At 34.9% G+C, this 22,977-nt stretch overlaps 4 protein-coding genes across 10 annotated transcripts; 2 read left to right on the top strand and 2 right to left on the bottom strand.

Moving 5' to 3' along the window:
* Positions 1 to 2,237: 2,237 nt before the first annotated feature.
* Positions 2,238 to 5,040, bottom strand: eIF2D (eukaryotic translation initiation factor 2D). The gene is made up of 9 exons (XM_017910522.1): positions 4,938 to 5,040; positions 4,469 to 4,856; positions 3,763 to 4,377; positions 3,546 to 3,691; positions 3,295 to 3,375; positions 3,019 to 3,223; positions 2,772 to 2,940; positions 2,574 to 2,677; positions 2,238 to 2,490 (listed from the first exon to the last, which is right to left on the bottom strand). Exons 1-8 carry the CDS (start codon positions 4,991 to 4,993, stop codon positions 2,601 to 2,603), a joined length of 1,737 nt encoding a protein of 578 aa, XP_017766011.1. The 5' UTR covers positions 4,994 to 5,040; the 3' UTR covers positions 2,238 to 2,490; positions 2,574 to 2,600.
* A 443-nt stretch (positions 5,041 to 5,483) lies between these two features.
* LOC108555031 (cat eye syndrome critical region protein 5) lies at positions 5,484 to 9,257 on the top strand. The gene is made up of 4 exons (XM_017910510.1): positions 5,484 to 5,788; positions 6,519 to 7,336; positions 7,422 to 7,835; positions 8,837 to 9,257. The coding sequence occupies exons 1-3, from the start codon at positions 5,732 to 5,734 to the stop codon at positions 7,732 to 7,734; spliced, it is 1,188 nt and encodes a 395-aa protein (XP_017765999.1). The 5' UTR covers positions 5,484 to 5,731; the 3' UTR covers positions 7,735 to 7,835; positions 8,837 to 9,257.
* A 2,420-nt stretch (positions 9,258 to 11,677) lies between these two features.
* LOC108555070 (uncharacterized) lies at positions 11,678 to 16,299 on the bottom strand. Of its 7 annotated transcripts, none has more exons than XM_017910568.1 (3): positions 15,995 to 16,299; positions 13,203 to 14,068; positions 11,678 to 12,738 (listed from the first exon to the last, which is right to left on the bottom strand). In XM_017910568.1, exons 2-3 carry the CDS (start codon positions 14,062 to 14,064, stop codon positions 12,194 to 12,196), a joined length of 1,407 nt encoding a protein of 468 aa, XP_017766057.1. In that variant the 5' UTR covers positions 14,065 to 14,068; positions 15,995 to 16,299; the 3' UTR covers positions 11,678 to 12,193. The 7 variants fall into 7 exon arrangements, with proteins under 7 accessions (XP_017766057.1, XP_017766060.1, XP_017766054.1 ...); XM_017910571.1 differs by lacking the exon at positions 15,995 to 16,299 and adding an exon at positions 15,658 to 15,830 and having other exon boundaries at positions 11,678 to 12,735; XM_017910565.1 differs by lacking the exon at positions 15,995 to 16,299 and adding an exon at positions 15,658 to 15,830.
* LOC108555069 (patched domain-containing protein 3) lies at positions 16,297 to 22,904 on the top strand. Its single transcript, XM_017910563.1, has 15 exons — positions 16,297 to 16,418; positions 16,533 to 16,605; positions 17,075 to 17,248; positions 17,397 to 18,159; positions 19,457 to 19,703; positions 19,877 to 19,947; positions 20,027 to 20,242; positions 20,307 to 20,884; positions 20,974 to 21,597; positions 21,660 to 21,787; positions 21,873 to 22,034; positions 22,091 to 22,361; positions 22,441 to 22,562; positions 22,626 to 22,791; positions 22,879 to 22,904. Exons 4-15 carry the CDS (start codon positions 17,867 to 17,869, stop codon positions 22,902 to 22,904), a joined length of 2,904 nt encoding a protein of 967 aa, XP_017766052.1. The 5' UTR covers positions 16,297 to 16,418; positions 16,533 to 16,605; positions 17,075 to 17,248; positions 17,397 to 17,866.
* The last annotated feature ends 73 nt before the right edge of the window (positions 22,905 to 22,977 follow it).

A 22,977-nucleotide genomic window follows, 5' to 3' on the forward strand; every position in this document is an offset into this window, starting at 1 on the left:
TTTACAAGAATCTTGCTAATATACTTTTTCTATACAACACACGAGACAAACTTCGGTGCACATGTAGATGTACATCACATGTACACACACACACACGCTGACTGTACACATATACGCATACATACAACAATTTAAACATGCTCTTTACACCTTAAACATTTAACAAAACGGAGGAACGGAAAGAACAATCATTGGACGTACTACAACTCCGCGTTCAATCATAGCACACAAATACATGATTACATGCACCCACACGTACAAGAAAAGGAGACCATTCACGCACACAGTGGCACAGAACAGACACAAAGATGATTTAAAAAAAAAAAAAAAGACAGCAACATTTTCGAGAACACGTGCGCGCCATCACAGTTGTTGATATAAATTGCGATCCATGATTATTACTATTTACGATATAATTATTATCTTGCATTGTCTAGTCATACGTTATTATTGTATCACTAACGATATTAATTATTAATTAACCTGTACTACCTAGTCGCATTATGTGTTGCATAAAAAACTATGAAAATTCCGAAGGCGAAATAAGAAGCGAGAGAGAGAAAGAGAGAAAGAGTGAGAGAATGAGAGCATGAAAGTAAGAGATACATAGAGAGAAAGAGAGAGAGCGTAAGAATAAACGAGAGCAAGAGAAAGAAAGAACGAGAATGAATGACAGAGACACGAAATGGTAATGATGATAACGAAATTTCGGTGATTATATTGTGAAAAATGACAATGATAAATGACAAGCGTTGATTGAGGCGATGATTACGGTTGTGATCGTAACCAATGATGAACAAGGCAACAACGGTAGGCACAATATGTTCCCAAAAAGGAGAAAAAGAAACGATTTAGAATATAACGAACGATAGAAAGAGAGTGTGAGAGAGAAAGAGAGGGAGAGAATGAGACGAAGGCACTTCGTTGCAGCCGTGATAATGCTCGTCGATCGAGATTAAGATCAAGAATTGACTAATTGTGATGATAATCTCGGACGAAGTTATTTATTTTGAGGTTAAGGAGAGAGTTAGTGAGATAAAAACTAAGGGTGCTCTGAAATGTTTCACGTTGAACGCGAATGTTTTTAATCACGGTTCGTCGATGGTATTTAAGAAACGATCAGTTAATGTCCAGAAAGTAAATTTTGAGAGCTACATATGTATAATTAAAACACTTCGCGGACAAGCGAGCGCTGAACATTGAACGTATGACTGTAAAATTACAAGACTCGTATCTTGAAAATGATAAAAAACAGTCACCGAAGTGTTACGTCATATCCGCCCAAAAAACCCGTCAATCCCATCAGAAAGTAATATCGTCGTACATGTTGAAAAATTTGAGAAATAAGTACTTTAAGATACTTTCTGAACTCGTCGTTTCTTCGATCCACGAATTAAACTGAGAATCGATCAAATCGGGCAATCATGGTTGCCGGAGACCGCCTGCTTAGTTAAGGAAAAGAAAGTGGAGATGATAGCAATGATGATGATGATGGTAATGATGATGATAAAAAAAAAAGAGAGTAATAACTGTCACGACACGCACGTGCGCGTCGCGCGTCACATTCGTGACGCGCCCGTGCGTACTGGTAGCAGAAAAAAAAAAAAAAAAAAAAAAGGAGGGAACCTTCCTTTACTCAAAAGAAATTTCGGTGGATTGTTCACCAATCTACTGACTTTTCCCTATTGCCAGGTAAGTGAAAGAAAAAACAGCGGAAATACATAAAATCTGCATATGTATACCTCATATCCTTGGTTTTCGATGCATAACAAGCGCATTTTTGTCAGAACAAATGGAAAAAAAATTTCTCGAAATATCTTAAACGTGCGTTGTCTCTCCTTCCTGTGAATCGTACCCTCCTCCCTCCCTCCCTCCCTCCCACCCGAGGAGAGCTCGCGGGCCCTATATTGCAATATTTGTACTTTTCCATGTTGAAACCTCGATATACAATAAATTATATTAACAAACTTCGACTTTTGATTCTCTTTTAAACCATTCATTGGTATCATCTTTTTCTTAAAGACCTTACTTTTACCTTTTTCGATATTAAATATAAGAAACAGGTAGGTTTCAGAATCACACGATATTTCGTTGAGAATTCGTTTATTTATGAGTCAAAGTACAATCGTGAAATGTTTTTCTGTATGTCATATTCTTTACTTGTGCTCAATTTTACTTGTAATTAACGAAGCATCTAATAAAAAATATTTTTAGGAAGAAATAGACAGAGATGGCAGCATATTTTTGAAGTTATAGTAGCCTATGTGTTATAACAAGATTCAAAATTAAAACATCCAGCGGCATCGATTGATGCAGTAACATCCACGTTCGCATGTTGCATTTTACATCTTCTAATAGAGTGAGAATCAAATTTATGCTTCATGCGATTTTCAGTGAAATTTTGAATCTTTTTCTGCTGAGATCAAATATTTAAATTTTGCAAAGGCTACTATACAGTCTTCCGAATAGTGGAAAGATTGTTAATTAGTTCTGTAAAAAATTAATCTTAAGATAGAGAAATATGGATACTTAAATAAGTAAGAATTCAATCAGTTATATAATACCACATCTACCACGTGATACTTGTTTTTGAAGGCATCCTATTTTTTATGGGAACCTTGCTTCTTTGGGGCGAATTCTAATCCTCTTATATAGTTCTTTTTAATTTGGTATTTTTCTGAAAAATTAACGTTCTCTTATATGTATATGTTCCAAATATATTAATCTACCTTATGTGTTTAAACTACACGAAATATCGATTTGTTACTTACCCGTAAGTAATTTATACACATATAAGATTTGATTTCCTTGAACTAGTACGCTAGGTGTTTTCTTTCCCGGTTCATCCGTAATTGTTGCACTCGCTCCGATACTCTGACATTCTTTACTAAATTCTTTGGCATTGATACCAAATGTTTCTAAATTGTTTACTAACGTTACCTGCAATGTTCGCGATAGATAAATGATGATGTTTTCACAATTTCGTTTATATTCTGATTGTAGTAATCAATACGATACCTTTTTACCACCGGATCGGACAGTAACTCTCATGTCAATAGGTTCCAACTTGCCGGTGTGTAACAATTTGTTTCCCGCTAAAGTAACTTCGTGCATGTGAGTCATACGCCCAATAAACTTGTTTATTCCATCCTCCATTGTTACAGTTTCCACGTTCGCTTTGGTTTTCATAATACCTGCGAGCTGCGGGTTTAATTTCAGTATCCTATAAATAAAACACATTAAACAATCATATAAGATCATAATAAAGTATACATATGATTAAGAACTGCTTACCTTCCATCTTGCAGATTCTCCATTTTCACATATTCAGTAAAACATTTTCTGATCTCAGCTCTTTTCATAATGTCCCCTTTTCTGCAATCATTGTATGGGAGTAAAATGTACATAATTCGTATCATATAATACAGCATAATGGTATATGATGTAACAGTTGTCGACTTCTGCTCTGTACAGAAAATCATTCTTTTTGCAATTATTGTATCGCGGCAACATGACACATCCCAAGTGCGGCACTATATACTCACTCATATCCGAATTTTGATAATACTGGAAAAACGTCGGCAGTTACTTTATAACATTCAGAGATGACTGCCGCGTTGGAAACAACTGGTTCTTGGCTTGTTGTAGGTTCTTCCGCTATAACTAGACGTTTTAAAAGAGGATGATCAAACTGTAAAAAGATATATTAACGTTTCTACTAGAAGCAAATTATTCGTATCAAATTTAATTAAAAAATTTTACCTTTATTGATAATATACTTTCAACACCCTTAGTAACAGAAGTATTGATAACACCCAATGCTTTCATTTCTGATAAAAACAGGGACAATTTTTTGTACCGAGATCTTTTTATATCTACGTTTTTATCTAATGGACATGCAGCTATTAAATGATTTTTGAAGAAATTAGATGTTAACATTGGTAAATCATTGGGCTTTACTGATGTCTTGCAAGCTTTCAGAAAGCAATATTCTAACAAGTTATCCATTTCTTTTATGGGATCTATAACTACTTCTGCTTGATCAGTAGAAATATTTTTGGTTTCATCAGACTCTTCTAGCTTGTTGTCATCCTCACAGACAGATTCCATCTCTGCTACTCTATCATTATCCATTTCTAAGCCACTCATTATTTCAACAAGTGATTCTTCATTGCTATCACTGATCTGCTCCGTTATTTCTAAGTCATTATTATCTGCATCATCGTTTGGTGATCCTAAGTTTGGTCTCAAAGGAGGCTTTCCTAGTTGACAAAGTGTATCACCTATTACATGTAAAATTTCTACACATTTTCCATGACCTCCAGACATATACATATCTTCACTAGAAAGTGCTGTTAATCCTACAGCGATTGGAGCCTATATAAAAAGGAAACACAGTTATTAAACACCAATTTTTTTGGTGAAATTGAAATGCCACGATTTAGAAACAAAATAAAGTTAAATATACCTTATTGTCATTTGTGTTTACTGAAACAGGTGTACCTTTTTGTAATTTGCCAAAAGAATATAATGTTATAGGTTGTTTCATATTGACTCCAGGCAACATTAAATCTGCACCTCTACTTAATTTCGATACAACTGGAGGATGTGTTGTAAAAGTCCTTAATAAATTTGAATAATGCCATAAAGTATATATAGTGGGTAACAATGCTTGATGTAAAGATTCAAGTTGGAAAAACATGGGTAATTTAGCTACACAATACACTTTTCCTGAGTGACCACTGTGAGTTACAATTTTCATAACACTTATTGCCTCTTTCTTAGGAATTAATGATTGTGTCTCTTCGTCTGTTAGCATTGGGTATGCTGCTAAAATTTCTTCGCATAATTTTTTCCTAATTAAAAATAACGTTACATTAATTAATATAATTCTTCGTATTAATCATTAGTTTATTCTATCATTAGATTAAACCAACCTTTCTGTTCCTTTCAGTTGATTGTTCGACTTTATTTTAAACGGTTTTATAAACATTTTGATCTGATAAGACTTTAAAAAAATTTGTTTAAGAAGACTCTTAACAAAACCACACGACTAAAAATTCAGCTCTATTCGAGATACAGGTTATCCAACCCTTTATCTGCTTATTTAATGCTAGCAATTTTAATCGAGGTAACTAAACTTTGTTACGACGCAAATGTTTCTCATGAAACATGCGTACAATGGTTGATCAATAGATCGCAAAAGTCAACAATTAATACAATGAAATTTGTAGCAACAAATGTAGCGATAAAACAGTTAATAATTTTCCCAACATATTTATTAATACAAAAATCCTATTGTGAAAATCAGATTAACAGTTCCAACTTTTTACTGACGGTTGGTAATTGCCAAACATTTGATCAACTTTATTTTTCATCTCAGTTAATTGAAAACTATCTAAATATGAAATACATATTCATGTATAGATAGTTAAGTATGTATCTAGAAAATCATCTGTAATTTCTGAATTGATTTAGAAAAAGTTTGTGATAAAAACAAAAGACATTATATACTCTGTCTGATAATAATGCTACTTGTGTTATGTAGTGTGTACTGTGTCCTCTTACGGCACGTGAGAAAAATACGATCAAATCTACTGTGTGGTCTGTAGGTCACTATAACCTCAAAACGTTGCATTATGCATAATCAATCTGTGAGAAGTAGCCTTTGAATATAGTGTAGCCTTAAGATATTATCGTCGCATCTTTATTTACGTGTACCACTGCCAAAATGGCAATTATGAAAATATTGTTACGACCAGATATCGGAAGGTTCACTGGGGTCAGAGTGAGTTACTTTTCATACGCCATTGTTACATTTGATTTCAGTTACTGCACTCCAAATTGGTGTCCGTCATACACGCCTTCTTTTGTTTATAACATAGATTAATAAAATTTCGTGCACTGTACTAATCTAAATGATTAAAAATTTAGTAATAATTAATTTGTTTCTATTGATTTATTTTGGTACTACTTTTTTTTATTGTTAAACGTATTTTTATGCCTTTCTATTTCAATCTTCAAACATTGTTCAAAATAGTATGAAACGAATTATACTTTATTAAAATTAATTTGCATGCATTATTTTGATTAATTGATTATTTGACATTGATAAATTAGATATACATTTTTATTATTATATTATTGTTATTTTATTATTATTTTATTGTTACTTTTGTTATTTTCATTAAAAAATTCGAAATGTATTTTATGTATATACATCTTTCTTAACATGACATAAGAATTAATTATAAATTTGGTTACAATAAGTGATGTAAAATTTGTCAAACATTACATTATGCATTAGTACAAAAATATACTTATAACATAACAAGTATATTTTTATATCCTGCTTCAAGGTCTATGTAGCTGTTTAAATATCTTGCTCCAAAAATATGAAGTAGCTGTAGAACGTCTTATGAAACATGCCTTAAATATATTATATTAATATAATACAAATGAAAATACTTAAATATAAGTGACTTACACATTTAAAAATTATATTTCTTTATTTTCAGCATTTAAATACTAAACCAAAATTTGGTCTACTTTTTGACATTGATGGTGTAATAATACGTGGCAAAAATGTATTACCTCCTGTACCAGAGGCTTTCAAACAACTTCAAGGGAAAGATGGCAAATTTCGTGTGCCAACTGTGTTTGTCACCAATAGTGGAAATGCATTGCCTAGGCAAAGAGCAGCAGATTTATCCAAATGGCTAGGATTTGAAGTAAAAGAGTCACAAGTTGTTATGGCTCACACACCATTAAAATTATTCCAACAGTATCACAATAAACAAATACTGATATCTGGTCAAGGCCCCATTAAAGAAATAGCTAAAGAGTTGGGGTTTAAAAAAACAGTAACTATCGAAGAAGTAGTAAAAAATTTTCCCTCTTTAGATTATATAAATGTGGAAAAGAGAAATCCAATATGTGGTCCTGTGGATCCGAAGTTTCCTACAATAGAAGGCATTGTATTATTTAATGAACCAATTTCTTGGGAAACCCCATTACAATTAATTGTAGATATTTTAATGACTAATGGCATGCCTGCTGGTTTACTTGATGAAATTGCATATCCACATATTCCAGTCTTGGCATGTAATATGGATTTATTGTGGGTATCAGAAGCACCAATTCCCAGATATGGTCATGGTGCTTTTCTATTATGTCTAGAATCTTTATATAAAAAAGTGACAGGAAAAGATTTGATGTATTCTGCTCTAGTCGGGAAACCTAGTGAAATTACATACTATCATGCAAATTCTGTACTTCACGAGCATGCTAGAAGTATTGGAATAGATCATAATGTTGACACTATATATGCTATTGGGTAATTAATTCTTTGAAGATACTAAGAAACTAACACAGCATTAAAAATTATAAGAAACATTTATAATATTCTGTGTATTTTACAGAGATAATATCAATACTGATATTTTTGGTGCAAATTTATATGATAAATATCTGTCATATTGCACGAAGGAGGAAGTATTAAAGTCTGATAAATTGAAGAAACTACTTAACAAAGATATTGAACCACCTAGTGCAAAAGCTTGTATTAGTATTTTAGTCGAAACTGGTGTCCATCAACGAGATTCGAATTTTATATCAGAACATACTCATGCAGACTTCTTACCAATTGAAGAAAGCCTGTGCAAGCCTGCATTCGTAGTGAAACACGTTGGCGAAGCTATTAGTGTCGCGTTTAAGGAAGAAAAATTTGACTGAACTAAATATGTATAGAACGTATTTTTAGATCTGGAATGTTCACATCCTAATATCAATTAAAGAAAAAGAAGATATAAGAAATTAGATATATCTCCGCTAATGTAAGTATTACGTTAATTTCGTTAGATTTTTTTTTAGAGACAAAATCATTAAAAGAAAGTAAGTTATAATCGATTACATAGACATGATATTTTGTTTAATGTTTCTCTTTTAAATCATTTTTAACATTTTTATCTGTCATTTTATTAAAAAAATGATGGAAGGGGAAAAATTGTGTCTATTGTAATCTTGCTTTAACCAGTTAAGGAGTTATTATTTATCACTGCAACTCAATGATATTTATAGACAGTACAACAATCTTTTATATCAGAGATATTAAATATAGCCGAAATCATCTTTTAATGCAAATTTTTATCTATATTCGAAGTTTCTATTATTTATTATAGGCGAATATAGTATTTAGATAAATGTTCAAAGATAGCATTATATACACACATTCATATGTAGTGAACAAACATATTTGTAAATAATTTTTAGTTTCACTTTTATTACGTTATAATTGAATTCTTAAATGATTAAATTTTAATGTTTTATTTACGGTAATCCCGTCTGATTCTACCATATTATGACGGTAAATCCTTTGTACTCCTAAAACAGTCGAAAATTTAGTCCCAATTGTGTAAAAAACGCTCAATCGCGTTTCATTAAATTAATGAAATAGGAAGGATAGAATAATGCGAGCTTTGCGTAACGCGCTATCATTTTAGTCAATGAAAATTGTAATCCTGCGATAGACTATTAATGCGTTATTTACCACCATTCTATTTAGCTTTTCCAGGAATACTACTATATATATATAGAACCTCATCTAGTCTCACAAAATAGTTTCACTGTAGGCAATTGTAGTAATAGCGATTCGTAATACTTATGGTATGAAAGATGTCACGGTCGTTTGTCAGATAATTAGATAACTACTTTACATTGATCATTATGTATATAATAATGCAAAGAACAAAAGAAACCACAAACGTTTTATTAATGTGCATTAAGCAAGTTATAAGAAATATTATAAACGCACATTATACAAAAGTACTTGATTCAGGTGATCATAGTTGGCACGTTACCACAATACAAACATATATATAGAAACATGGAGAAAAAGGAAAATAAATAATGAGAAATATAAAAATGTTTGCTGAGACGAAGACTGACCACCTATGTAAAATTGAATCGATAATAACCAACTAACTAGAGCTGGTCGATAATTTGTTTTAACATTAGCAAATTAAAGGGGAGGAAGAAGAAGCAGTAATCGTTGTTTATCGAAGCGATAAAAAATTATTTAAGATTGCATGAAAGAATATAGCGCTCTACAAAATTAACGATGCCATAGATAATAAAGGGCAATTATATACCCATATATACAGTTCATTGCAAAATTGAAAGCAATGCACAATTGTATTGCTTTTTAATTATAATTTAATTATAATTTATTTAATTATAATAAGAAGTCTGTGATTTTTATGGAGCATCTATGTTAATAAATTCTATGCTCATTCATTTTCTTCTGTATTTCTCCTATTTTGCTCTATAGAAGTCACAAAGCGTGCCAAAAAATAACTTTATTCTTTTTTTTTTTTTAATTTGTCCATCTAAAAAAACGTTTTATGGAAACTAATTTCAGAAAATTCCTAGAAATGATCTTCGAGGATCGAGTGGAGATATATGATATTAGAGATGACGAATACTATGAGAAATACATACAAATTTTGATAATATATTACTTAATGGCTTGAAACGAGTCTTATATAATCTAGTCTACTTAAATGAATTAGGAAACATTTATTAAATCCATATTTTCTTTTACTACGTACAAACTGCGAATATATTTTCTTTTCTTATTCTCGAATTACGAATGAACAACAATCGCCAATACTTATTTAAAGCAAACAAAAAAAGAGAAAGATCGTGATAAACAAATCATATGATAAATTATAATTATTTATTTTCATTACAAACACTTCACAACATTCGTGTTAACAATATATTTCCATATTGCAAGCGGTACTTAGCGGTAGCGAATTTTTATTTCAATTACTCCTATCGAGGAAAAAAGACCTATGTTATTCTCAAAAAAAGAAAAAAGAAAAAAGAAAAAAGGTAGCAAAAGTTAAAAATGAAGATCCTTTTCTGCCTATCGCAACAAGTTATATGTAGAAATTAAGTGTAGCAAAATATACAATATATTTTCCGTTAAACTATCGATTTTGTTGTGACTGACAATGCAATTTCACGCTGGAATTTCGTCGAACGAAAGTGTTTCATTCACCGTGCACTTTCTCTGTAACTTTTCCAGCGAAAGATCGGTAAGTAGCAAAAGAACGTGCCGCGTATACTAACGTTGTATCTCGAAGAACGTCTTTTAAACAATATGGAGAAAATTCAGGCCGAAATTAATAATTGCTCTTGATTATGACGGAACGTGCATAACGTCTGGGTCTCATGACCCGTGAATTAAACCGTCAATCGTTTGATGAAATAATTCAATTTATATCGGTACATCGATGTCCACGAAGAGCACATTTATTTTTCTACTCGAGAGTTCATCGAGAGTTCATTGGTGTTGATCCGAATACACGCGTTTCCGGATTCGATAACTGATAGATGACATATTTACATTAATCATCAATCTTGCAAGCGCAAAAACCGTGGATGGAAATAATTATACACGAGAGATCATCGATAATTAATAGGGGAAAGACACCAATACCAACCGAAAAACAATCACGAGGAATAACGAGCTTTTTTGTGCTTAGAGTGCAAGTTACAGTCAGGAGAACCGGTTTCCAACAAGTATGCCTGTTATTGCAGTGTCGCCTAAAGATTCGATAGACGTCTCGTATTTTTCAGGCTAAAGACACATCTTAGCAGCACTCGTGTAAAATTCAACAAGTTAAGTAGAACGGTTTTATGTACATACGGACGTTTCCGGCAGGAGAAGAAATCGACCGAGATTTCTTTAGGACGAAGTTTTACATAGACTCTCCTTGGCCGCCGAATGAGTCGCTCCTCTGCACATGGACTTAATTTACGAGTTCATTAATGGCTAAGTTATCGTAATTGACCTTATCGTCACATACTAATCAGCATCGTGTACTCGACTTACGTCAGCGCGTGGATGGAATTAAAAACGGAGCAAAGATTCCTTTCGAGCCAGCATTAAGGATCGCTTTATGATGGAAGATTTGTAGCTAAAAGAGAGAATACGGTGAAACAAGATGATTCAAAAAATTGGCATATTACGTTAAGGTGTTACATTAAGATATCAGGTATGAATAAAAGCAATTCGATCACTCGTAGGTGTATGATTTTCATAATATGATACCATACGTTTACCGATCCACTTTGCGGCATAGCTCATGGAATTACTGATCGAAATTATTGATCGAAACCAAATACAATTTTTTTCCTCGAATTTTATAAGTATTATAATATGTATACAAATTTTTGATTTTAGTTCACGTTGGATTGTATCGTTTGTAGCACTTATTGTAGGTAAATAAATTTACAAGATACAAAGTAGGTAACTATGTGATATCAGTGTTTCGACTAGCTACTTCTTGGCTGAATAAAAAATATTGGCATTATTAAGTTGCGATTTTTAGAATTTCATTCGAAATTTCATCGAAATCCGTGCGTAACACTTTTGCACGGCCCACCCGTAAATGGTCAAACCGGTTTATCCATTTCTGTGCCATGATGCACGCCTTGCGGTGCAGCAAATCACGGATGTCATTTCTAATTTGAAATTCAGGGCTCGTTCGAGCACACATAACTCTGAAATATAGGTCGAAGATCACTGCCCGTTCGAAAGTCTTTCTCTGCTTAAAAAATTAAAGAGTAGAAACAAAAGCATACTAAGCGTGATACTGAAAGGAACAAAAAACAGACTATAATAGGGTTTCGACGTATTTTGTATTTCCCAATCACATTGCTTATAAGTTAAACCGCTACAACTAATTCGTTTGGTTGAATAACTTATTAGGAAAGTAAAAGTAACTCGATGCCATCGGTAATTAATCATACGATCCACGAGTTGTACACCCACGAGCACGTGGATGTGAACAGGGTCGTAGGTAATTGACCCGTGAAAGTTCGCTTCTCACGTCAGCCACTCTCGTCGCAAGAAACGTTTCACTGTCACCTTCTCTCATCAATATATCTCGGTGATCTACCGCGATTCAAGGCGATTATTCACACGCAATGAACCACTGATTGCGACAATGAATCATTTCTAAGAGAAAGCACTCTCGGTTCTATTGAATTCTGCGAACGTTCCTCTCATCGTTATTATGGTACACGAAATATATACAAAGCTTTAGAACATGCTTTCCATTTCATCGATTAGCCGTTCGGTACTCACGTTCAATAAATTATGAGATTAGTTGTAACTGTGACTCTAACATCCATCTATGTTTGCGTCCCTCTTCCTCCTTTTCTTCTCGTAACATTCAACAGCTCTCTGAATCTGTTCCAGATAATCCTGGATCGTATTCTCCATTGACAATTCCCTTGAGTCTGACCTGGCTAGAGACCTCTTCTGTACAAGGGCCGTAAGCATCAGGGTGACCACGGGAAGAGTCATTCCCAGAAGAAACGTTGGCGTCATGATATTCTTGAGACCATGCTTCTTGAATCCCCGATATAACTCCGCCCAGATACCGTCTCCTTCCTCCTCGTGATGCTTACCGAATTTTCCATACAGATGTGGTTTTATTTTTCCCGTTTTGGCAATGTAGTTGTAATAATAGGGATCATAGGATTGAGCATATAACTGAGAATAGTAAACGTCTTTGTTGGGTGGTGGATGATCCGCTTCGGGGAACCAAGCACTAGCATCTTCGTATGGGACAGGAGGATTGCTAATGGGAGGTGGTCCACGTTGAAATCCTGGCTTCGTGTAGATCACTTCAACAGGTGGGCCCTTCTGCTTCAACGGCACTGCTTGGGAAAAGAGGTTGCAAAATTAGTCGCTTGTTAATTAAGGTGAATTTTGATCTCGAGTGAAAACAAACAATTACAGCGTTGGATATGGAAAACTCTCGCAATTGCTCTAATTAACGGATGTTGTTACAATGCGAATTGCGTTAAGACACGTTTCCCTGAAAGATGCAACTCTCAGTTGCTAAACCTGTTTCACCACCATGGTTAACGTGTTTCTATGAAATTGAGAGTTTCGATAGAATTTTCAAGCATCGAATCGGAATAATAAGTAGAACGTTAACGTTTCTTTTCACGCGTAATGCATTTTAATAATAATTCAAATAATACCTATATTCCTATAACGAAACTTTGTTAACTATAATAATAATAAAAAGTTTGTTAATAGCTATCGTGATTTAGTTTTAACTAAATTTGTAAAACTGTTAAAGATCCTTGATTGAGAACGCTCGGTCGTAAAATCTCACCTGGAGGAACAGGACCACCATAGAATCCTGGTCCTCCCCTGGATTGTACATAAGGAAACGGTTTTCCACGCACTCTTCTTACACGTTGATACCATCCAGGATAGAAGGCATCTTTCCTCGCTTGAATTCCAGTCATATATGGTTCTAATGCTTGCTGTTGTTGCATTACAGGTATAGCTGCTGGATTTAACACACTCGATTGAAGATCCATCGGATTCATAGGGGCACTATAGGCCGGTTGATTAACTGGAAGAGCCTGTAATACGTGTCTTTGTTGCATGAGTTGCGCAGTCAACTGTTGGTTTACCGGGGAAGACACGGGTTGTTGATCAACACGTGCTACTGGCTGTTGCGTTAATTGCTGTTGATTGACGATCGTTGGTTGAATATTTTGAGGAGTTTCCCGGCTTTGTAAATAATAGTCCAGAGACAGGCGTGATTCTTCTGGCGTCTTCGAGTTTAGGAAACTGTTCAAGGCTAATTCAGAACGATTGCCAAAGTTGGTTCCTTGAGTATAGGTGTTTGTAGATAGATATCGACCAGTTTGACCGATCTTCCGTTGTTTCACGATATGTGATGAATCTTCTTGGTCCACTGGGCCATCCTCGGTTAGACTTATGATCGGATTCCTAGACTGGGATGAGTTTTTAGTGTCTGGCAATAATAGTTGAAAGTTTTGAGAAGATTCCGTAGAATTGTTAGTCACGTTTGCTGCGGTTTCCTGTCGTCTTGCAGTTTTCTCAGTGAATCGTGACTCCACGGCTGCGTACTCGGTGTTCTCCGTTAGTGGATTACCCTCGAAGTTCAATTGACCGTTGGCTAATCCGAGCGCGAGGACCATCAAGATCGTTGCTGTGTTCATGATTCTGGAATCAAGGGGAAACTTACTGACTCTGAAAATTCCGCTTTCGAAAGCGAATTACTATGTCGTAGTGATAAAAACGTATAATTTTTGAATAAACTTCGAAATAGAAACTTTTACACTCGGTTCGTTGATTGACAAATTCAATTTGCTTTTCTAATTAGCAGGAGTAGCTAAGAAGGAGAGCTACCTCGAAGCATTCTCTCGAACCGTTCTACTTACATTGTCAATGAGCAGGGCGGAGAAAGAGACTTGTTACGTAGAAATGCTCACGCCGATTTTGTTACGCGTGTAGAATGATTATCATCGGTCATCTTTCTTCTATTATCTATCCTACTTTTCGATAACGATCTAACTTTCGCGCGTAAATAACGCACAACGTGTCATTAAACTTTTACTGTTAATATCGCATTTTTTACTCACGATATAATTAACAGATATGCACGTGAAGACGTGGTAAAGGTAAATGCACTGGCGGCGCATTCATAAATCGACCGACTTGGATTAAACAGTCGCGTAACACTTTCTTCGGTCAAGGTGAACGTAACTACGTTGACACGAAACACATTTCCATTAATCATTTCTCAATGAGGCGACTTCCTTTACAACGAGATCACCCGTTATCGTTTATTTCTTTTTTCCTTTTTCCTTTTTTTTTTCTTTTTTGTGTGTAGTTAAAATTTAATACAATATTTTGCCTGTGGATGTTAAACCATTTACCCGGAAGTTCGTACATTTTTCATACATACGAAAAAATCGTAAATAAATCGGCGAAACGTTCGTATTTGAATATCGCGAGATAAGCCAATGAATTATGAATCAAGACATTACTAGAAGGCACACGATGTAGATATTGAATATCAGTCATATATCAAAAACGAGCTTCAAGATTGAGCTCCTGATGAATGATCAGAAAATTGTATGAAAAAGGGACAGTAATCCTCTCCGGAGGAGAAAACGGAAATGTCTCAGTCGATACGGTGAAAAAAGTTATTCAGAGAGAGTTAAAAGTCTAGAGAGTTTAACTTTACGTTAAAAGTCAATCTACGTACGAGATATTCCTTGTCGAAAGTTCAGGGTTACTTAATTTGCTAGACTCTTTCTTTTTTTATCAAAACCGGTATGCGAATTTGCATATTAAATTAAATGCAATGATCATCATCTGAGCACGAAGAATCGTTATTCAAAACAACGTAGAGAAATACGATTGCTTCCTTTACGGATTTAAATTTCTACTCTGTCGATATCTCTTTTATTACTATTTAAAACGTTTTTTAATGATAACCGTCGTTCTAGAATATAGAAATTTTACAGTAAAAGATTCGTATCCTAATCCACAGGTCAAAACTTTCTAAAGACCGTTAATCCATTACAAATTCAAGGATTGGCCGAAATTCAAAAAAGGCTTCGATTTCTTTCTGCCGGTCGATCGCGACTATCGACACCATTCACGGAATGCGTTCAGCGTGTTTTACTTGATCAGTGAAACACATTCACGTCGAACGTTGAAACACAGTTGGATCTTATTATCGTACATCACCTCGGGATCGTTCACGAGAACGTAACAAGAAAAGAAGTGGAACTGCCGTGTACCGTGAACGATGCTTTTTCAACAACGCCTTGGTCGAAAAACAAAACCGAGCTGCACCGTTTAATTGCTATCACCTACTTAACCTAACTAACTAAACTTCGATATTTACATCCTTTGTATTGACAATCCTTTCGAATGGCGCACTGATCGAACGTCAAATTTAAATACTATTGATTTTACAGTCGGTAATATTCTATTTATACTTTATCTACAGTTGCGAATAATAAGTAAAATTCCTATTTATTACCGATTGAAAAACTTTTAAGCTTTTTAAATTATTCTAGGTATATTGTATCGTGCTAAGCCAGAAATGGATAAAATTACTCAAATTCTACTTACGATTGTCAAGCAACGTTCCGGTCGTTCAAGCACTAACTTTTTCCTCGCCCTGACACAAGTGTTTTAATAATGATCAAACATCGATTTGACCGATCCGGCCGATGTAGCAAATAGCACGCAAGAAGAGACCGTCCATCAGTCCGCCTGGAACCAGGAATACTGAAGATCTACGGATCCGATGAGAAAGCCATTCACTCAGACCATGCTCCCTACCTTCTCGTCAAGCCCATAAACCAAACACCTTGTTCGTTACCTGGACGAAATTGCTGTTAACCAACCTGTATTGCTTTCGATTCCTCAGGTGGTCCTCGAGAACCATTTTGATCCTTCTTCTTCACAATGGGTTTTGCTCTTTTATGTCGAACATTCGAGGAGAAAGTGAATTCTAAGTGAAAATCGAGCAAAGAATGTAAAGTGCGCTCCAGTAAGTAGGATTCAATTGATCATGGTTTCCCATTGATTTAGTGAAAATTTAAAAGACAATTTATCCTTACTATATAACATAGTAAAAATATTTTCAAGATGTTATTATTTTTAGATACTAATAATATCGATGAACGGTATCGGAGTGACGGCAGTAAATGTCAAGGACATGTCGGAGATATTTCAAGGTCATTTATATATTTCTCTAAATTTTTGTCATTCCTTATCATTATTACAATTAGATTGTTAAACGTCAAGGTCTTAAACGACGACAAGGTCTTAAGCAAATTATTGTCTAGTTTACAAAGAATCAGGGAATCCTTGAAAAACGTCTATTCTTCCACAATTATGCCTCGTAAATCACTTTTTCCGCAGTCGTTCGACCGCGAACAAGACGCTTGAGGCTCCAATAGCTATGGTCTACCTAATCATAAGAATAACGGTCTCGTTTGTTACAAGAAAATTAATAAGTCGGATCCGATGTACCATTTTCGTCTGCCATATATTCTCAACTTATTTGTGTAAACGATATAAAACCGTAAAAACTGCAAACTTATTGCCAAGTGTAAACGATCAATTATAATAGCTATCTAACATAGATAAGACGATTTTGCTTCTTTATTTGCACAGTAAGTTTCTCTTTTCCCTAATTTACAGTATCAAAAGGTCTTTTGCATCGCATAACCATCAACTTTCGAAGAAAAGCGTTAATTAATGGCATAAGTGGGTCGACCGGGTAGAGTCAGTGCCATGCTGTTCCAAAGATCGGATATAAACTCGATACCAGGTGACCATCGAGCGATTTCTGGTGAAACAGGAGTAAATCGAACGGTATTTTAAGCATTTTGTTTGCGCTGCCTTTCAAATGATCGCTCGTAGCAACAACATTGTCGATACGAGTCTGTGATCGACACAAATCTAGAGGATGATGCAGTCATGAACTACTTACCTGATTCCACAAAAATTGCTCTATTTACAGATTATACTGGTACATGGGACCGATACCGTGCATTCATACATTGGGCGGCACAAATTGTTAGCAGAAAAACGCATTGAAGAAGAACGCTGTGAAAGAAATGATAAACTATATTTGATCGCGAGATAGATTCCAGCAGTGAATTCCCTTTCTCGACACTCTCGATGCGTGGTCCACAATTATGCTAATCATCCCGTATAAATCACACCTCTCCTCTATTCATGATCACATAATATCAAGATGAATGCAAAAAGCTCTCAACCGAGCAGCGTCAATTAGTGAGATATTCTTTTACCCAAGACCTGAGAGGACATTTATGAAATTACCGTCTTTGATGTACTAAGAAACAGAAAGACCACTGAAAGCTCTTTTTGGGGGGATTGTTCGTAAACTGACGTGGGTCCTCGAATGAAACAAGTGTTGTGAAGCATCGTAAACGAGCAGTCACGAAGACAATAGGAGGGGTGACGACCATGCTCCTCCTCATCCTCCCGATGGCATCAGCCGCGATCGTGCAAGCGAAGCTCCGGACCGAACGTTATATAATTGTGGCAGATTATTTCCAGCGTTGGTCACATGCATGCTGCCACACTCGGCTGTGTGCTGACAAACGTTCTACCGCAGTGGACATTCGGCCATCGAACGACCTGAGCGTCGCAACCTCGAGGATGGAACCGCATCGAGATGGAAACACCGGGATCACGTGGAAACGACTGAAAGAGCTACTGCTAGATTTTCATTTAAATTCAGATCGTGTATTTTATCGGTAAGTGGACGCTTCTCTTTGAATTGATCATTTTCGGGGAAGCATTTTTGTCGAAGATGTTTCAATCTATAGTGGCTTCCTTCTTTACCCCTTTTGTACCTTTCAAAAAAGGATACCGTAAATACTAACTTTCTAGTTACTCGGTTACTTTTTGTAATATGTCCCATTGAAATTTCTTTGAAAAGATGTTTTTTTCACCGTTTACAGTTGGACGTAAATTATTCGCAGAGAGGAAAAAATAGATCGGATGTCGGCGAATTGAACATGATCGTGTTCTTCTGTCGGAAGCGCATTATCTCTGTTTTCGCGGCGTTCCTGATCCGCGCCTGGTTTTGCATTGTCACCGAAACATTTCGTGTTTGGTCTGGTTGAAATAACAGGTTCCCTCGAAATGAATTGACATTGAAACGTACATCCGTTAATGGTAATCTCATACGGAGAAGTTAATTGCGGTACAAACTATGACGAGGCTATATTTTCATTATAATTCTAGACACTTGCTTTTGTAAAATTTCCATTTTGACTCGAAGTCTTTTGTGCATCTCGTGTGAATACTATTCGAATGAGTTGTGCGATTGTTACTCGAATGACAATTACTATCAATCAATCACTGCACACCCTAGCCTGTGTTTTCAATAGGCAATTGATCGATCTATGAAAACATAATAAATCTCGTTGTAGAATAATAACATTAGCGGTGGTCGAGTTTCGGGGCTTGAACCTTGTACAATTTAATCCACTTAAGGTGAGATCATCGCGACCCTCTTAATTAGCTGAATCAAGAATGGTCGCTTTCGTTCCATGAAGTGGCTTATATTAGGCCAACGGTTCCACTGACGCCACCCTTTACGTTTTCTTAATATTTCACTTAAAGATCATTGCCCCTGTTACCCATTTATATTGACGAGTTTTCTTGCTCATTCCTTATTTACTAATTAAAATCACGTTACAACTTGACAAAAGATCTGAAACCTAAAATTTTATATGTTATAAATTATAAATGTTTTTATGTTATAAATCAATTCATCGCAAAAATACTTTTTAAAATCAAAGCGATTTATATTTCAAATGTATTCTTACAAAGACTGAAATTTCTACCAAAGAATATCCTTTAACGCTTAGCGCAGCAATGCAAACGTTATCTCAAGTTTTGCAGATGACACCGTTTCCAATGACTTGTCTTGAAGAAATTCCTGCTTAAGGAAGTAAAAAATATTACTCTCCATTTTAAATATTTTTCTAAAATTTATAGATTCTCCTGATCTATAAAAAATACAATAAGAAATATTGTTTCCAGTATCGGCCTAAGCATTGGACAAAAGCCCTGGCTATGGCTGCTGGTATGCTTCTGCATAAATTGTGTTTGCGCACCTGGACTGATCTTCTGGAGAGAAGAATTCGACGACATAGAGCTCTTCGTGCCTGAAGACTCTGAGATACGCAGCGATGCCGCCTGGGTGAAGACACACTTCCGGGACGATTTTCGATACGAAAGTATCATCGTCACGGCCCCCAACATTTTGGAGCCGGAAGTGCTGCGCTCGGTACATAGGCGATCATGAATTATACGAGTATCTGCGAAGGTTCTTTTCCACTTTAACGCATGATTCTTGTCGAAATTTGCCAAGACTCACGAGATTTACCCAGCATTCGAAATCTGTGAGCTCAACCTCTGCGATTTTAAATCGGTCGTTCAATCGTGTTCTTATACTTTCAGATTAGCAAGATAGAACAGATAGTAAAATCTGTCATGGTGAATAATAGTACTTGGGAAGATGTATGTGCAGGGTAAAATTAAAATTAATCAATGTTCATTTGTTTCCTACTCTTGGCTTGTATAGTAGATAAGAATCCTATTGAATTACAGATACTTTACATGGTTCAACGTGGACAACACGACGGACATTTTCAAGGACCTTGATATCGCTGGAGATATCCTGGCTGAATTAAATAACACGGTGCTAAAAAATGGATGTATATATCAATCTATCATACAACTCTGGGAAACTAGTTTAATGAAAGATGTTCGTAATTTGACGAAAAAAGAGATACTCGAGGACGTAACCAAGGCGATCAAACAGAAGTGAGTTTCTAAAGAAGCAACAGAATTTTGATTTTAAATATATATAACTGGAATCACTTGACAGGATCAACGAGAACGTCCTGTTAGATATCGCGCCCCTGCTTTCGGGTATCTTCTATGACAAGAAAGGCCGAGTTAAAGGCGCCAACGCAACGATTCTGAATTGGATGCTGAAGAAATCTCATCCAAGCTCAGCTAATTGGGAACTGGAATTTATACATCGCGTTCTTCATTCAAATATCACATTTCCACCTGGAATGGAAATATATGCGATAGCTTCACGAAGTTACATAGATTCTTTGCATCAAATATTAAATAGTAATCTTACAGTATTATGTTGTGGAATATCCTTGATAGCAGTCTACGTAATGGTTATGATCGGAAAATGCAACGCGTTAGAACAACGAATTTATTTGTCAATAATGGGAGTGTTTGTGGTTGGTCAGGCGATATTGTCCTCTTATGGAGTATGCTTCTACTTGGGTTATTCTTACGGACCCATACATTCCATCCTTCCATTTCTGTTGCTCGGTATTGGCGTCGATAACATGTTCGTGATCATGCAAAGTCTAGCGAGCCTCTCAGAAACTGATCAGTCCGCGGCAATTCCTATACGTATTGCTAAAACCATTCAACAAGCTGGTACGACATTTGTGATTTATGATACATTTATGATATTATTTTTGATATATGGTAGTTTTTACTTATCTTTTATTTTTTATCCATTTAAGGTATGTCAATCACAGTAACATCTTTCACAAACATAATTGCGTTTGCCTTCGGCATTACAACTGTGATGCCTTGTCTCAGATCTTTTTACGCATTCGCTACATTAGGAATTTTATTTTTATACGTATACGAAATTATATTCTTCGTAAGCTGTCTTGTATACGATGAAATACGACTCGAAGCACGCAAAGATGGTTGCTTCTGTCGACCGAAACTAAATTGGAAGCCCAATGAATGCAGTCAAAGAAACACTCAGCAGATTATCTTTGAGAATTATATCGGTCCAGGAATCACTAAAATTACAGCGAAAATAGTCATTTTGCTATTCACTATTTGCTGCCTGTGCGTTAATACATGGGCAGTATTTCAATTGGAACAAAACTTCGATCCTCTTTGGTATTTAAATCAAGACTCATATCCAATTCAGTTTAACAACAAATTAAAACAGTATTTTCCGAAATATGGAAAACGAGCGGCAATTTATATGACTGGCGTAGATTATTATGAAGACCGTAAGTCTCTTTCTCAATTGGTAGAAGCTTTGAGACACAATCAGTTTATTAACAATGGTACCCTCGAGCCATGGTTTATTGCTTATGAGAAGTGGCTTAACATTACTGACAAAGGTAAGATTTGGTCTAATACTGATATATTTAAGTATAACTCAGTGGCAAAATTTTGTTGGTAGGTGATATTGAGAGCAGAGAAGAATATTATAATATTTTAACAGAATATCTACTTTTAACAAAAGAAGGTCAAGCATATATTAAGGATATTAATTTTGATAAAGTACCGGCCGGAGAATATAATATAACGGTATTAATAAATGTTTATTATTATACAGTTATTTGATAGATGTTTGTCTGACATAAATATGTTATTTTTTTTTTATTTTTCTTAGACGTCGCAAATTCCGATACAACATATCATGATTAATACAACATCAGCACAAATACAAGCGATGCAACTTATTAGGGAAACAGTTCAAGCGACGAATTTCTCTCATGGACATGACTATATTGCAATCTTTTCATCTGATTATGTTTCATGGACGGCGAACAAAGTAAACACTTTTTCGGCTAGTAATTTTCGTATAATGTAATTGTTATTTTTCTGTAGGTTATAGGAGAAGAATTGATCAGGAATTTAAGTTTAGAAATACTGACCATCGGAATAGTAATATTGCTATTCCTTAGAAATTTACGAGCATCGTTTTGGGTAATTTGTTGCGTATTTTTCACACTCATTGATTTATTAGGTACTATGTACTTTCTAAATTTAACCATCGAAATGTCATCAAGCATCATGATATTATTATGTGTGGGGTTGGCGATCGACTATGCCGCGCACATGGGATTAGAGTTTATACGTGCAAAGGGCAACAAAAAAGGTAAATAATACTATAATTTATATACTATATAAAATGAAAAAATAATTACTAAGTTAATAAATTTTTATATTTTTTATAGAACGTGCAATAGAAACACTTTCTATCATTGGCCCAGCTGTGTTTAATGGAGGTTTGAGTACATTCCTAGCATTCGTTTTACTAGGTTCTAGTGAAGCTTATATATTCAATACTTTTTTTAAGGTATTATTTAGAAATATGTTATCTCTTTTAATTGCAAATTTTATAAAAAATTTATTGTTTCAGTTATTCACGTGTGTAGTAATATTTGGTCTATTTCACGCACTATTATTTTTACCAGTAATTTTAAGCATAGTGGGTCCTGAAGAGAGAGTAACCAAAGAGAAAAAAGAAACTGTTGTGCGAGAGCATAATGGATATTGTAATGTTCCTTTATCTCAAAATGAGAAAGGTGATACTTTATATACAAAACAAAAGATCATTTAAAAAACATTTATTAACATTGTTTTACAAATTTTAATGATTTACGTTTCTTTAGACTCAGGAACTGGAACTGCCAAATAAAATTTGATAATGTATTAAAGACTGCTTAGATAAGTATTTGATTACAAGATTCTAGAGCATAAATTGCAATTAC

Source organism: Eufriesea mexicana, unplaced genomic scaffold (assembly GCF_001483705.2).
Source record: "Eufriesea mexicana isolate 0111107269 unplaced genomic scaffold, ASM148370v2 scaffold106, whole genome shotgun sequence".
Lineage (NCBI taxonomy): Eukaryota > Metazoa > Arthropoda > Insecta > Hymenoptera > Apidae > Eufriesea > Eufriesea mexicana.

Excerpts from the sequence above, each read along its gene's own strand:
- LOC108555070 (XM_017910568.1), bottom strand. The coding sequence starts at position 14,064 with ATGAACACAGCAACGATCTTGATGGTCCTCGCGCTCGGATTAGCCAAC. Across the intron at positions 12,739-13,202 it reads TGGTGGTCCTGTTCCTCCAG|CAGTGCCGTTGAAGCAGAAG; the intron begins GTGAGATTTTAC and ends TCTTTTCCCAAG.
- eIF2D (XM_017910522.1), bottom strand. The coding sequence starts at position 4,993 with ATGTTTATAAAACCGTTTAAAATAAAGTCGAACAATCAACTGAAAGGA. Across the intron at positions 3,224-3,294 it reads GAGAATCTGCAAGATGGAAG|GATACTGAAATTAAACCCGC; the intron begins GTAAGCAGTTCT and ends TTTTATTTATAG. Across the intron at positions 2,941-3,018 it reads TCCGATCCGGTGGTAAAAAG|GTAACGTTAGTAAACAATTT; the intron begins GTATCGTATTGA and ends CGAACATTGCAG.
- LOC108555031 (XM_017910510.1), top strand. The coding sequence starts at position 5,732 with ATGGCAATTATGAAAATATTGTTACGACCAGATATCGGAAGGTTCACT. Across the intron at positions 5,789-6,518 it reads GAAGGTTCACTGGGGTCAGA|CATTTAAATACTAAACCAAA; the intron begins GTGAGTTACTTT and ends CTTTATTTTCAG. Across the intron at positions 7,337-7,421 it reads GACACTATATATGCTATTGG|AGATAATATCAATACTGATA; the intron begins GTAATTAATTCT and ends TGTATTTTACAG.
- LOC108555069 (XM_017910563.1), top strand. The coding sequence starts at position 17,867 with ATGCTCCTCCTCATCCTCCCGATGGCATCAGCCGCGATCGTGCAAGCG. Across the intron at positions 18,160-19,456 it reads TCAGATCGTGTATTTTATCG|TATCGGCCTAAGCATTGGAC; the intron begins GTAAGTGGACGC and ends TATTGTTTCCAG. Across the intron at positions 21,788-21,872 it reads CCGGAGAATATAATATAACG|ACGTCGCAAATTCCGATACA; the intron begins GTATTAATAAAT and ends TATTTTTCTTAG.